This window comes from Colletotrichum abscissum (genome assembly GCF_030869225.1).
Source record: "Colletotrichum abscissum strain IMI 504890 chromosome Unknown Scaffold_40.1, whole genome shotgun sequence".
Lineage (NCBI taxonomy): Eukaryota > Fungi > Ascomycota > Sordariomycetes > Glomerellales > Glomerellaceae > Colletotrichum > Colletotrichum abscissum.
In genome coordinates this window covers 215,444-227,759 of record NW_026850321.1, presented here as the reverse complement: position 1 = coordinate 227,759, position 12,316 = coordinate 215,444, and the positions used below count along the sequence as shown (strand labels likewise).

The window sequence follows — 12,316 nt, the reverse complement described above, 5'->3', positions numbered from 1 at the left end:
TCCCACTTTCATCCATCTTTTTTTGCCATCTCATGCCGTCCAATGTTGAGGCACGGCAACCAAGAAAAAAAGAGACGACGGAAGGAAATACAGAAGGGCATGACCAGGACCTTCTCATTGGAGCATTGAATGTGTTCCTGCTTCCTCTCTTGCTCATCTCACCTTTTTTTTTTTTTTTCACCTCACTCTGACATGCTCATCCACCAACTGGAAACGCTTGGCCAATGAAGGAACAAGCCCACGGCCCGAACAAGGTTTACGCAAATAGCACATACCAAAACGGCCCGGGATATGGTGAGGCGCCCCAAGATTGGGTGTTGCGAGGTGAGGTGAGCCTGGTGAGGTGAGGTCCGGACGTCAGGCCAGCCCAGAAAAACAGCGTGGTTTCACCAGACGGTAAACAAGAAAATAAATAGATGCCAACTGGAAACCACAACAGAAACATCCAAGGGGCCATCAACGCAACGCAATGCAATGATACGACGGCAATGATCCACTCACCGAGTATCCGTACCGTGTATCCGTACGTCGTGCTATTTATTCTCCAACGCTCGAGCCTATCGAGCTGGGCAGTACTCCGTAGACGTATTGAGAGTAATAGCAACAGCAATGACGCCGTGAATAGTAGGAAGAGTAAGTGAGAGCGCAAGAGGACCGAATGATGGGAGGGCCTGCCTGGAGTGATGGCCGGATAAAATGGGTGACAGTGAGGGATTTCAGTCGCTTCCATTGGATCCAGCACCATCCAACTGTCTAGCTCCAACTTCGGGTATTTTCTCGTTTTATTTTGCTTCACCATCTCCCACTACTTCGTGCCCATCATGCACTTGCATCCATCTGACAGTCTGTTGCACACTGGTGCAGCTTCCATTCTGCGACGGAGCTCCGACCAAGCTCCCTTGGGCTGAGTCGAGTCTGAGGCGAGTTGAGCTGCCCGATTTTTTTAAAGCCTCAAACACTCAACAAACTAGAAGCTCATGCCGCGGCGGGCGGCGGCGGCGGTAGCAGACCACACATTTCCTTTGCCTCTTTTAGTTTTGGCTCCGGGTCTGAGCTTCCACCTCTGGTTCTAACTTCCTTTGCCAAACGGCAAACCAGCCCGGACGCCCGACCCCTCGAGAAAATGGAAAATGGAACGCATCCATGTCACCTAGAAAAACGGCAAAGAGCCCCTCCGTGGAAATATGCCCCTCCATCCTGGGAGACTGCAATGAATGGAAAGGCCGCTGGGTCTCTCTCCAGTCTCCAGTCTCCAGGCCAGAGTATCGGAGTGGAGAGGTCCCCTGGCCCACTTGCACCTTGGCAATGCCTCGCACCTCTCATGAAAATGGCAAATGGCGACAATGCATTTGTCCATGACTCTGTCAGCTCCGGGCAGCTCCAACCTCTCAACACCCGCATCCGGCCAATGACCATCTCACCATCTCAAGGACAGGTGGGCCACCGCCGGTGCACCGTCGGACAATTCCACTTGTGCCGCGGAGGAGAACAAGTCCAGGCCCCCATCCGAGCTCCGGCTAATCCGCTTTGTTGGTGACGCGATTCAAACCGTCTCGATGGTTCGGGTCCGAGTCGCGCTTCTTGCTTCTATTTCCCTCATTACATTGCAGGGGTTGTGCTACAAGACTGACACCCGCAAACCGATGTTGCCATGAAGAGCTCCATCCGAGAGATGAAATGAAGCACTCAAAACCCCCAGGTAGGGTACCTTGGGCATGAGACTTGGGGTACATCGAAGACGGTAAGACAGATAATGGTCGGCAAGCCATAAAAGCGATGCTGCTCCACTTGAAGCCACGCGAGGATGAGCTTAATCGACCTTGCACTTGCAAGACTTTGATTCCCACTGAAGATACGACACCCGACGATGCTCCTGAGGGAAACCTCAGTCCATCAACCGAAGGTAACGTACCTTAGATAAGATAAGACATGCACCTAGGCACCTTATCATATCAAGATAAGAGATTAGAAGCCTCAGGCACTAAGGCTACTTTTGAGGTGTGCACAGTCCACTTCGACAGCACAGCCAGTCAGCTGGGGGAGGGATCATACTCCAATTGCTCCAGTGTGCCTGCCACCGCCAGGCGAGCCTTGTCTCATGACCAACAACCTTCGAACTCCAGCCTTTTGACTTTTGAGAGAACGCTGCAACAACCACGAGACAACGACGGCAACGATAACAAGAAACACTCGAACAGAGCAACGTCATCGAGCGTAGAAAAAGCGACAAAGGAAATCGAATTAGACAGACCTTTTCAACAACTTGCACCAAAATGGTTGGTCCAGCCTTTTCCCCTGCCGGGCTGCTGGCGAGTGCTTCTGGCTCGCCTCGCTGCCTACATTAGCTTGGAGATTTGCTCGCGCAGTCTTAACACCTCCCTAGCTCCTCAACTTGCTGACTCTGGGCCTCTGGTCAAAGATTGGACGTTTGACTCATTACGCATTCGATGCGGTGCTCTGTAAGTCCCCTCCCCAGCCACTCTTCTTTGGTTGTCCTACTGTTGGATGCATAATCTCGAGTCGATCGGTTCGCTAATTCTTGGGTCGTTCCTAGTCTCCGCCTTCCTCGCGGGTATGCAGCGCTCGACCGGCCTGACGTGAGTTAACTTTCTCAATATTCCGATGCGAATACTGGATCTCTGCCCTCGATGACGACAAAGACAAGACTCTGCGGCGGCTAACATGTGCCCAATCTGGGAATCGTCAGACCCAGTTTCAAGACGGACAGAGCTGCCGGCGAAAACAAGGACATGACGAAGTGGATCGAGAAGTATCTCGGTGTCGGCGAGTGGGTGATGGATCAGTCGGTCGCAATTGCCGGCTCCAGCGGTTGGTTCGAACGCAGGCGATAAATCGAGACATCAAGATCGAGACAACACCAGTATATCCGTTTTCCAACGAATCCCGGCCGCCGTTCTCAATGACGATCTGGAGTCGAATCTCCCCTTGTTCATTCATCTACAACCTTATTCATTAGGCCATTTGTTGCCGCAGTACGATGCTGGAAACGCTCTGCGACTGCTCGGAAGAAATCGGTATGGGGAGGTTCGGTTCCTGGGCGGTGTAAATCCAAGGGTATCGGCGGATCTTGAACCGGGTGTTCTCGTGGGCTGAAATCGCTGATTATCGGAATCTCGAAAAAGCAGACTCGCGTCTCTGCGTGCAGGCGTTATGGGCGAGATCGGGGCGCACTTTCTTTAACTGTACCTTGGGGAACAGGAAACCGAGCCTTCACCGGCGAACTCTTGGTTTTATCATTGCGAAAAGTCCCCCTTTGGGCACCGGGCTACCCCGTGTAAATCCTTACCACCGGACCTGTGGACCCCACTTTCGGGATTGTCCTCGTCGCGGGACAGCGGCCATAGCCGAGGTTACCGTCCAAATCCAATGCGCCACAGTCTGCCACTGCAGCTCCTTTCATGCGCCATTGCTCCCTTGCTTGACGAATCCTAGCCCTATGATGTGAGACTATGAATGCAGGTGGCATTATGGAGAGAGACAAAAAAGTCAATTCGTGGATGGCTATAAACAAACTGCTCCATAAGAAGTTCCAACTAATTAACACCCCAGCCAACGCCGGCTTGAATCATGGCCTGCGGGGTATCCTATCCTGCCTGCTGTACCCAGCTTTGCCAGCCCAATCAAAAAACATAATTCATTTCCAAAAAGTGTAAGAACTACGTGTCAAAAGATGCATGCTTCAGTACCATCTGCTTTGGTAGCACGGGAAGCTACTGAGGCACAGCTGACATCGGGGTTATACCCTTTACAAATGCTACGCATACAAAGTCATGGCACCTTCATATCAGTCTATACCCTCATCGTTGCTGTGTTCGGCAAGGAACTCTGGAGGAACCTCATTGTCGCTGTCACGCCTCGAAGACGAAGTTCGTATGGACCCGACATGGGAACGGTCGTCGTCGTGCTCTTCTAGATGTGACACTAGCAGGTCGGGCGGGACCTCATTGTCACTCTCTCCGTGATGGGTTTCTGTCGTAGCTGTGGCCAAATTCGCTTGCGAGATTTGCTCCTCTTGGTCATCGCCGTTGTGCCAGGGTTCTTCGATGTCGTCAACTTTCGTCGCCGCTGCTTGAGGCTTTGGTAGACTTCCTCGAAGGAGAGCCTCGGCATCTCTGAACGCTTCGAGTTCAGCGCCAACGGCGCAGATGAGAAGATTCCAAGTGTTCTGCTGGGCTGTCCTCATGTTTGCTTCAAGCTCCAAGATCACCTTTGCCATCCGCGGCAAGAGAGCTTCAACGCCTTCTTGCTGTGCACGAGGAGTCTGTTTGCCCTTGGCCGAGGAAGTACCGCCGCTTAGAGACTGGCGCAGGTCTGCCTCGAATGTCGTAACGAGTTTCACCGTTTCCTGCCATAACTCCGTGCCTTGATCTAGCGCATCGCGATCCTTATCGACCTGCGCCTTTCGCTTCTGGAGAAAGTCCATTTCACTTTCCCACCAGTCCTTGGCCATGCTCAGTGTCCGTCGCGCAGGTATCATGCGGAAGAACTCAGCACCACCGGGCAGCTCTTGGATGTCGGTTCCGGTTCCAGAGTCGTTCCGTGATACAGCTTCGACAACATCTAGATCCAGGGGCTCGATCGGAGGCCGGCGTAGGAGGGCTGTGACCTCACCTTCGACCTCCCTCAACGCACCCCTGTAGCCACTCAAGCCCGCCTCTCGGCGGTTGTGAACGTCTTCCATCTTTCGCTCCAGCCATCGATGCCGATTCCTCATACCAACGAGCTTCTCCTCGAGCTCGCGTATCTCCTGACCCAAAGAATCATGCTGCTCTCCCAGGCCTCGCAGCTCCTTTGCGAGAGGCTCCTCATCGTCATCAGCCAAGCTATGCAACTCGGCAGAGATGCTGACCCTGCGCTTGTCCAACTTGTCTAGATACGACAAAGCTTTTCTTCGTTGAGAGAGGGCTGACTCGATATACGCATTTTCTTCCGTCTTGAGACCAGTCAGGGCTGCCAACGCCTGTCGCAATCCGCTTCGCGCCGCACGAAGGCCCTGCTGCCCCTGTGCCTTGGGTTGTCGAACAGGTATAATATCGCCGCGAGGAGTCGCGCGTACGGGTGGGTCTAGCGAGGCCATCATGCGTGACCTGGACGTCGCTGTGGAATAGAACGTTCCCGTTGGCGTACTACTCCCAGAATCACTCCACGTCTCAGCTCCTACAGTGCTAGCATCGAGAGACTCGGCGCCGGATCCAAGTCTTGTGGCTTGTATGTCTAGTAATCGCTGTACCTCTTTGTGGAGAGCTCGTTCTCGGTGTTGTAGATTCCGCCAGACAGAGTCAACGCGGGACTTGCTTGAGTCGCGCGAGCTATGATCGAACAGAATGCTCCCAAACGCAAGCCGGCTGGACGACATGCCCTTGAGCTCGTTCTTGTGTGTGTTGCCTCGGGATTCCCGCCTCTCCGACGATGCGGAGGGCTGCAACACCACCGAGGCAGCTATGGGCGGCGGCGGGCCGACGAACATGGCCTTCGGCTTCAACTTGGAGACGGAGCCCGCCGGGCCAAAAGGGTCGTCGTCCCATGGATCTACGGGGGAAGGGGAGCGCCCTTTCGACATTTTGATGGGCAGCGGAGGCGGATCTGACAGCAGCGATACATCGGGTCTAGGGGACAGATCATCGAGGTCGTAGTCATCTGAAGGCTTCGGTCGGGATGTGTAGAGTGGTAGAATGGGAGATCGTTGTCGGCTCGGTGAGAGTCGGTCGAGGAAACTGTGCGAACCGGATGCCATCAGGTCGCATCTGACGCTGCTGGGCAGAAGTGGGAGAATTGGCTGGCGATGGCGCGGTCAGCAGGAATGTCGTGGTTGACAAGGTTCCTGAGCGTGCTTTCCAGAGGCACGATCAAGTATGTATGCGCTCTAGCTAAAGGAATAGGATGTCAACAACAACAAGGAGGCATTGGTGATGAGTGTTGGACGTGGGATACGGCAAGATGCTATGGGTAATGTATGAGGTCTATGGGACACAGCACAGCAATGTCGTCGATGGGAGCGCGCGAGGCCAGCTGTGAAGATACAAGATAAAAAGTATCTTTGGCTCGGGAAGCAAGAGCTCACGAGCTCTGAGCATGTGCCACAGGCGCTGTTGCGAGACAGACGTCACACGGCGGGTCTTTCTCTGTAGCACCAGGCACCTATCTTAGTACCTAGGTACCTACCTAAAAGCCGATTGCCTGCCTTATGTAAGCACGGCCTCGACATCTTGGTTATCGATAAGCATGTATGTGGGAATGCGCCATTGGACGATGCCATTGCTGTTGGATGTTGGAACATGATCCTTTCAACATTGCCTATTATCCATACAGCTCACCAAACAAACGGAGAACGGGAAGTATGAGGCCCAGTCAGTGCGGTGGAGAAAAGATTCTTGCTCATCTAATCTGTCTGCGTCTTCTGCCAACCGAGACTGAGATACACTGTGATGCGTAGAGCTTCTCTCTGGAGCTGGTGTCCATGTGCTTGATCAAGAAATTGAGCACCGTCTGGCTCCCCAGAACACGGTATTTTGCGCGTCTCATAGTCTTGCCATTGTTGGGTGTCTTTTCATATCTATTGTGCAAGCGATGGCCACGGCGACGGGCAATTTCTTATGATGGACACTTTCTCCTCAAAGTTTCAATCAACTAATGAGATGAGCCGCCTGCCTTGGCTCTATTTTCCTTACTGCCATCATCCCCGGCGGCGTCTGTAACCGCGTCTCCGTGTCTCCGTTGTCCGTCTATGCCCAACGCCCAGGTCCATGTCCATGTCCAATTCAGTCGGTAGGGCCCATCAATAATGAACGAGTCGGACATTCATTAGTCAGAGGGATGCCGCCGTAAACTCGCGTGAGTTTTCTGCCGGGTCTACAAAGTAAAGGATGTGTTGCTAGACGGATGAGAAGCTGAGCATACAGCCGTTGGACAAGTTCACTTCTCACTCTCACCAAGTCATCAGATCAGACAACCTGGAAGACTAAGACTGCGGATGCCGAGGACGTGGACACGCCGCACTGCCACCGTCTGCCCCTGTCCTGCTGCCGTGTGCGTCGCTTTCTCTTCCCCCTCGTCCCTTGTGTGTCTAGTTCCCTGATCGTCGTTGTCGTTGTGGCCATTCTTGTTCATCTTTTTTGTGTTGCTTTGTTTTTTTGGGGGTTCTCGTTCGTCCCGCGTCCCATCCACCCCACGCGCGCACATTGTTTGAGTCGTACAACGAGGGACATTCAACCGAAGAAAACATGATGCACTTTCTGGGCCATCGTCGAACAGCCTCGCAGCAGAGCATCGACCCCGAGACACAACAGCAGCCACAGCAACAATGGCGTCCGCACCACCAGCATCGCCTAAGCGCGTCTTCGGCTCTTTGGCAAGCGGCCCAGGCCTTGGGGTCCATTGGAGCCCCGGCCGCTGCCGCTGCCGCCGCCACCACTTCCCCTCCAGGTTCCGGCGGACCTCCTTCTTCTTCTACCTTTGAGTCTGGACTCTCTGGAGGAAATGCTTCGTCAGCGTCAGCGGCAGCGGCAGCTTCAGCCTCCCATGCGACTGCCAATGCCAATGTCAATTTGAATGACCCTCCAACTGCAGGTACAACCGCAGGTACAGGTAGTAGTAGCAGTGGTACCACGGCTGGCCACACCCGCCCACCGCTGCCCAACCCGGTACCTTCCTACTCGTCGTCGGTGTACTCCCAGCAGTCGCAACAATCGCAATATTCGCCGTATTCTCAGCAACAACTGCAACACCAGCAGCAGCAGCAACAACGACAGTCTGGCTACTTCCAGCCCAACCACCACTCGCATCCTTCAGGCGGTCCTCCTCACGCCGGGCTCGGCATCGGGCTCGCTTCTCCCTCCACTACTTCCTCCCTTCAATACACCCCGGAAGCCTTGAAGCCATCCTCAACCTCGACACCACCGGCCTCAACGTCCGCATCCACAACAACAGCAGTCGCCGCTGGTGCGCCTGGGCCATTAGTGCCCAAAGACCCCCCCGCCGTCCCCAACTTCCACTGGGACAACGACTATTACCAGAACACGCCGAACAATAGGAACAAGACCATTAGCGACACCACCACCAACAGCGCCGCGGCCACTCGTACGCCCACAACAGCGACCGACTCCGCTTCCGCCCGCGCCCTCCAGCCTCATCAGTCCTCCCATTCACGCTCTCAGTCTCATTCTCATTCTTACTCTCACTTTCAATCTCAATCTCACTCTCACTCCCATTCGTATTCCCACTCCTACTCCCAGTCCAACCCCTACTCTCCCTCTTCTTCCTCTCACCCGCCTTCCTCTTCCTCCAATATCCCTCCTTTCTCCCATTCCCGCTCCCAGTCCCACTCCCAGCACAACCAGCAGCGTGCCTCCATCCCCGCCGCTCTGCTTCCGGCCCATGGCCAGCAGCTGCACCGAGACTCTCCCAACTCGCTGCCTACCCACTCCACTGCGACTCAGACATCAGGGCCGCCGGGCCTTTCCCCCTCCGTCACACTGCTGCCCGCGCCAACGCCCTCCTCATCCTCCTCGCCATCTTCTTCCTCTGCTCTCGCAGCCATGAACCAGCAACAGCAACAGCAGCAGCAGCAGCAGTCGCCGCAGCAGTCGCAACCCCAGTTCCAAACTGGCACCCCGCGACGCACTGGCACCTATAGCTCCCAGTCAGACGAATTGCACATGCCAGCGGGCATGATCCAGCACGGCCAGCCTTCACCCCGCGAATACTCATCATCCTCTGCTGCCCCCGCCGCACCCCATATCAAGCTGGAGCAGTCCTCCCCAAACTCCCACCCCCAGGCGCCGCCTTACCAGAGCACATCGTCGGTGCCCAACGTCTTGCAACCAGGTGGTGCAGGTGGTCGACCTCCCGCCATCTCTGCCAACACCGCTCCCAGTATGTCTGCCATGCAGCCTCAGCAGCAGCAGCAAGACTATCAGACACCTTCCAAGCCTCCCAGCTTGAGCCTGTCCCACAGCTACTCGCGCTCCTCGCCTGCTGCCGGATACGAAGGTGGCTCGTCCTTTGCGCCCTACACACCCACTACACCCAGCGGCTCTGGATCCCAGTTCATGTCTCCGCCAGACCAAAAGTACAATGCGCCCGGCTCCCAGCGAAACATCTCGAACACGCCCTTGGGCTTGGCCGATATTCGACCCCGCGCCGACTCGAGCATGTCCGATGGCGTGCCCGGTAGCGCTGCATATGAGCTTGCCAACGCGCAACCTGGAACCAGCAACTATCTCGCTCCTTGGGCCCTGTATGCTTTCGACTGGTGCAAGTGGCCTCCCCAGGGCAACGGCGCTGGGAAGCTTGCCGTTGGCAGCTATCTAGAAGATGGACACAACTACGTAAGAATTCCGTCGCAATGATGTTGATAGCTGGGTGTAGCTAACACTATTGCTTCCCTCTAGATCCAAATCCTCGATACCCAAATGGTCCCGACGCCCAACGATGTCTACCAGCCGGGCACCCCCAAAATTAACCTCGAATTTCAAAAAGTCGCCGAGGCTACACATTCCTACCCTGTGACGCGCTTGCTCTGGGAACCGCCCTCCTCGCAGAAGCAGTCTACTGACCTGCTCGCGACGTCGGGAGACCACCTTCGCCTGTGGTCTCTTCCCTCCGAAAGCCCTGTCTCCCAGAACAACTCCATTACCAACCGAGCCAGAGACCCCGCCGTTACGAAACTCACGCCTCTCGCGCTTCTGTCCAACTCCAAGACCCCGGATCATACTGCACCGCTTACTTCGCTAGACTGGAATACTGTTTCACCTAGCTTGATAATCACGTCCAGTATCGATACCACCTGCACGATTTGGGATATTCCGTCGCTGACGGCCAAGACACAATTGATTGCCCACGATAAGGAGGTTTACGATGTCCGCTTCTGCGCCAACAGTGTTGACGTATTCGTGAGCTGCGGACAGGACGGTAGCGTCCGCATGTTCGATTTGCGCAGTCTGGAGCATAGCACCATCATCTACGAGCCCACTGGGAAAGATGAACGAGGTAACCTCCACCCCCAGAACTATTTTTTCGCAAGTTTGGTGAAGCTGATTGAGTATGATAGATGCCAATGGAGGACGTATCAGCCCTACGCTCGCGCAGCAGACCATGTCGAACCCTCCGCCCTTGTTGAGACTAGCAACTTCTCCCCACGATACCCATTTGCTAGCCACATTTGCGCAAGACTCGAACGTCATTCGTATCCTTGATGTAAGACATCCTGGACAGGCTCTTCTCGAACTCAGGGGCCACGGAGGCTCCCTGAACTCCATAGAGTGGTCGCCTACGAGGCGTGGTGTTCTAGCTTCGGGAGCCGACGATTGCCAGGTGCTGCTATGGGACGTGTACAACAACAACCCTGCTCTTGGCGGTGGTCCTCCCGCCAACGGTGCCGCCCAGCCAGACAACATGAGAAGCCCGTACGCTAGCTGGCAATGCGACTACGAAGTCGGCAACCTTGCTTGGGTGCCTCATCTTTCTAGCGACCAGGGAGAGTGGCTGGGAGTCAGCGCCGGCAGGGGCCTATGGGGTGTCAAGACATGTGGGCGAACCAGCGCCTGAAAGAAACCAAGGGCGACGAGCAGCAACTAATCCGACCGCCTTGCTGCGCTGTTCATAGATCTGGCTGGTCACTCATGATATATGCATCGCAAAGCCTGGCGTTTGGGGATCGGCTCTTGAGCCGGCTGTAGGGTAGGGGATACTGTCTGTGAAGTATGTTTCAAATGAATTCACTTGGAATAGGCAGTCATTGGGGGTGAATTGGTTTCAATGCACCACAGGACTCAGTCAGTATGGCCCCCCTCTGGTCGATGGTCAGGAACAAAAGTTTGGGACAGTGGATGGCTATATACCGGCGGGCACAGTCGAACGGGGAAGACGGAAGGAAATGTTATAATAGCGTGCGGTGTTTGTCCCGCACCAATGTGGCCGTTCCCAGTGTCCTCAATACACGTACCTATTTTAGGTAACTTGAAAACACAGCTTTTCGCACAAGGAGTCCATTGCTGTGAATTAGAGCTTTGTCAAAGGCAGACCATCACTGTCATTATCCAAAGTGATGACTGCTTTGCCCCAAATCTTGCGGTTTGACATGTCCTTGAGAGCCCTGGGTACATGTTCAAGACCAGGATACTCAGCGTGATAGATGACAGGCCGGATTTTATCAGTTTCCATCAAGGGTTTCAGCTGGTTCCAGATGGCATTCTCCTCTTCAGGATACCGTCGCAAGCTCTCGCCGTATCGCTTTGGGGCATTAGTTAGCTACCTTAGTTCGAGTGGGTGGTCGTTGTGGAATCTTCAATACTCACATAACCTATCAAACACACCTGCTTGAGTAGGACTCTATTCATGGCGATTTTCTCCATATCGTCCTGGATACCAGCGAACCCTACAATCAGTATCTTGCCTCTGTGAGCAATGCACTTTAAGCTTCGGTCCACGAGGCCGACGGGATCAAAAACTACGTCGACACCCTTCCCGTCAGTCAGCTCCAGCACACGGTCCCACCACGCTGCATCCTCGGAGTAGTTGATGCAAATATCAGCCCCCGAACGTTGGGCCACGTTGCACTTCTCGGATGAGCCCGCCGTCCCTATCACCCGGCATCCCAAGGCCGCAGCAACCTGAAGGGCCATCAGACCGAGCCCACCGGCAGCGGCATGGACCAAGACAGTCTGGCCGGCTCTTATGCCAGCTTGGACGAGCGCTGCGTAGGAGACGGGGAGCGTGGCGGCTAGCCCGGCAGCTTGGACGAATGTCCATTGGGGAGGGATGCGATGGAGGGGCGTCGAGGCGTCGAGGGAGATGATCTCGCTGTAAGAACCTGTGCTGCCTCCGAAGACTCTATCGCCAGGACGGAATTCGGAGGTAGGCGGTGATGAGAGGATGATGCCGGCGAACTCGAGGCCTAGGGTGAAGGGCGGCCGTACCAGGGATCGGTTGTTTTGGTGTCTTCCCCTGGCCTAGGTGCGAAGTATCATATCAGCCAGCCAACTCATCTTTTGGGGGACTTGTGAGAACTTGTCTTGGACTTACATAGAGGGTATCGACATAGTTCACCCCAGCAGCCTTGATTTGGATGAGGTAGCGGTCTGCTGTAGAGATTGGCCGGTCAATGTCGGAGACCTTTATTTCATCAAAGTCCTTGAGGATGAATTAGAGGCATGTTTGTGGAACTGAAGCAAGGTATTAAGAGACTGGGACTCACATTGACGAATTTGTCGATAACAACAGCCTTCATCTTTCGTCTCGAGCTTCCGACCATTTTCAGCTTAAACTTGACTTGATACTGTTTGCTTAAAGAAGATCG

General features: G+C 54.7%; 5 protein-coding genes across 5 annotated transcripts; 2 read left to right on the top strand and 3 right to left on the bottom strand.

Annotated features, from left to right (window-relative positions):
* Positions 1–256: 256 nt before the first annotated feature.
* CABS01_12804 (uncharacterized protein) lies at positions 257–799 on the bottom strand (the record flags this gene model as incomplete). The annotated part of the gene is made up of 1 exon (XM_060546156.1): positions 257–799. The coding sequence occupies one exon, from the start codon at positions 797–799 to the stop codon at positions 257–259; it is 543 nt and encodes a 180-aa protein (XP_060395545.1).
* A 1,474-nt stretch (positions 800–2,273) lies between these two features.
* On the top strand, positions 2,274–2,852 carry CABS01_12803 (uncharacterized protein; the record flags this gene model as incomplete). The annotated part of the gene is made up of 4 exons (XM_060546155.1): positions 2,274–2,276; positions 2,384–2,459; positions 2,555–2,597; positions 2,708–2,852. 4 exons carry the CDS (start codon positions 2,274–2,276, stop codon positions 2,850–2,852), a joined length of 267 nt encoding a protein of 88 aa, XP_060395544.1.
* Positions 2,853–3,805: 953 nt separating this feature from the next.
* CABS01_12802 (uncharacterized protein) lies at positions 3,806–5,755 on the bottom strand (the record flags this gene model as incomplete). The annotated part of the gene is made up of 1 exon (XM_060546154.1): positions 3,806–5,755. One exon carries the CDS (start codon positions 5,753–5,755, stop codon positions 3,806–3,808), a length of 1,950 nt encoding a protein of 649 aa, XP_060395543.1.
* Positions 5,756–7,241: 1,486 nt separating this feature from the next.
* CABS01_12801 (WD domain-containing protein) lies at positions 7,242–10,566 on the top strand (the record flags this gene model as incomplete). Its single annotated transcript, XM_060546153.1, has 3 exons — positions 7,242–9,347; positions 9,411–10,008; positions 10,070–10,566. 3 exons carry the CDS (start codon positions 7,242–7,244, stop codon positions 10,564–10,566), a joined length of 3,201 nt encoding a protein of 1,066 aa, XP_060395542.1.
* Positions 10,567–11,019: 453 nt separating this feature from the next.
* On the bottom strand, positions 11,020–12,271 carry CABS01_12800 (zeta-crystallin; the record flags this gene model as incomplete). The annotated part of the gene is made up of 4 exons (XM_060546152.1): positions 11,020–11,250; positions 11,316–11,969; positions 12,043–12,150; positions 12,215–12,271. 4 exons carry the CDS (start codon positions 12,269–12,271, stop codon positions 11,020–11,022), a joined length of 1,050 nt encoding a protein of 349 aa, XP_060395541.1.
* Between the last annotated feature and the right edge of the window lie 45 nt (positions 12,272–12,316).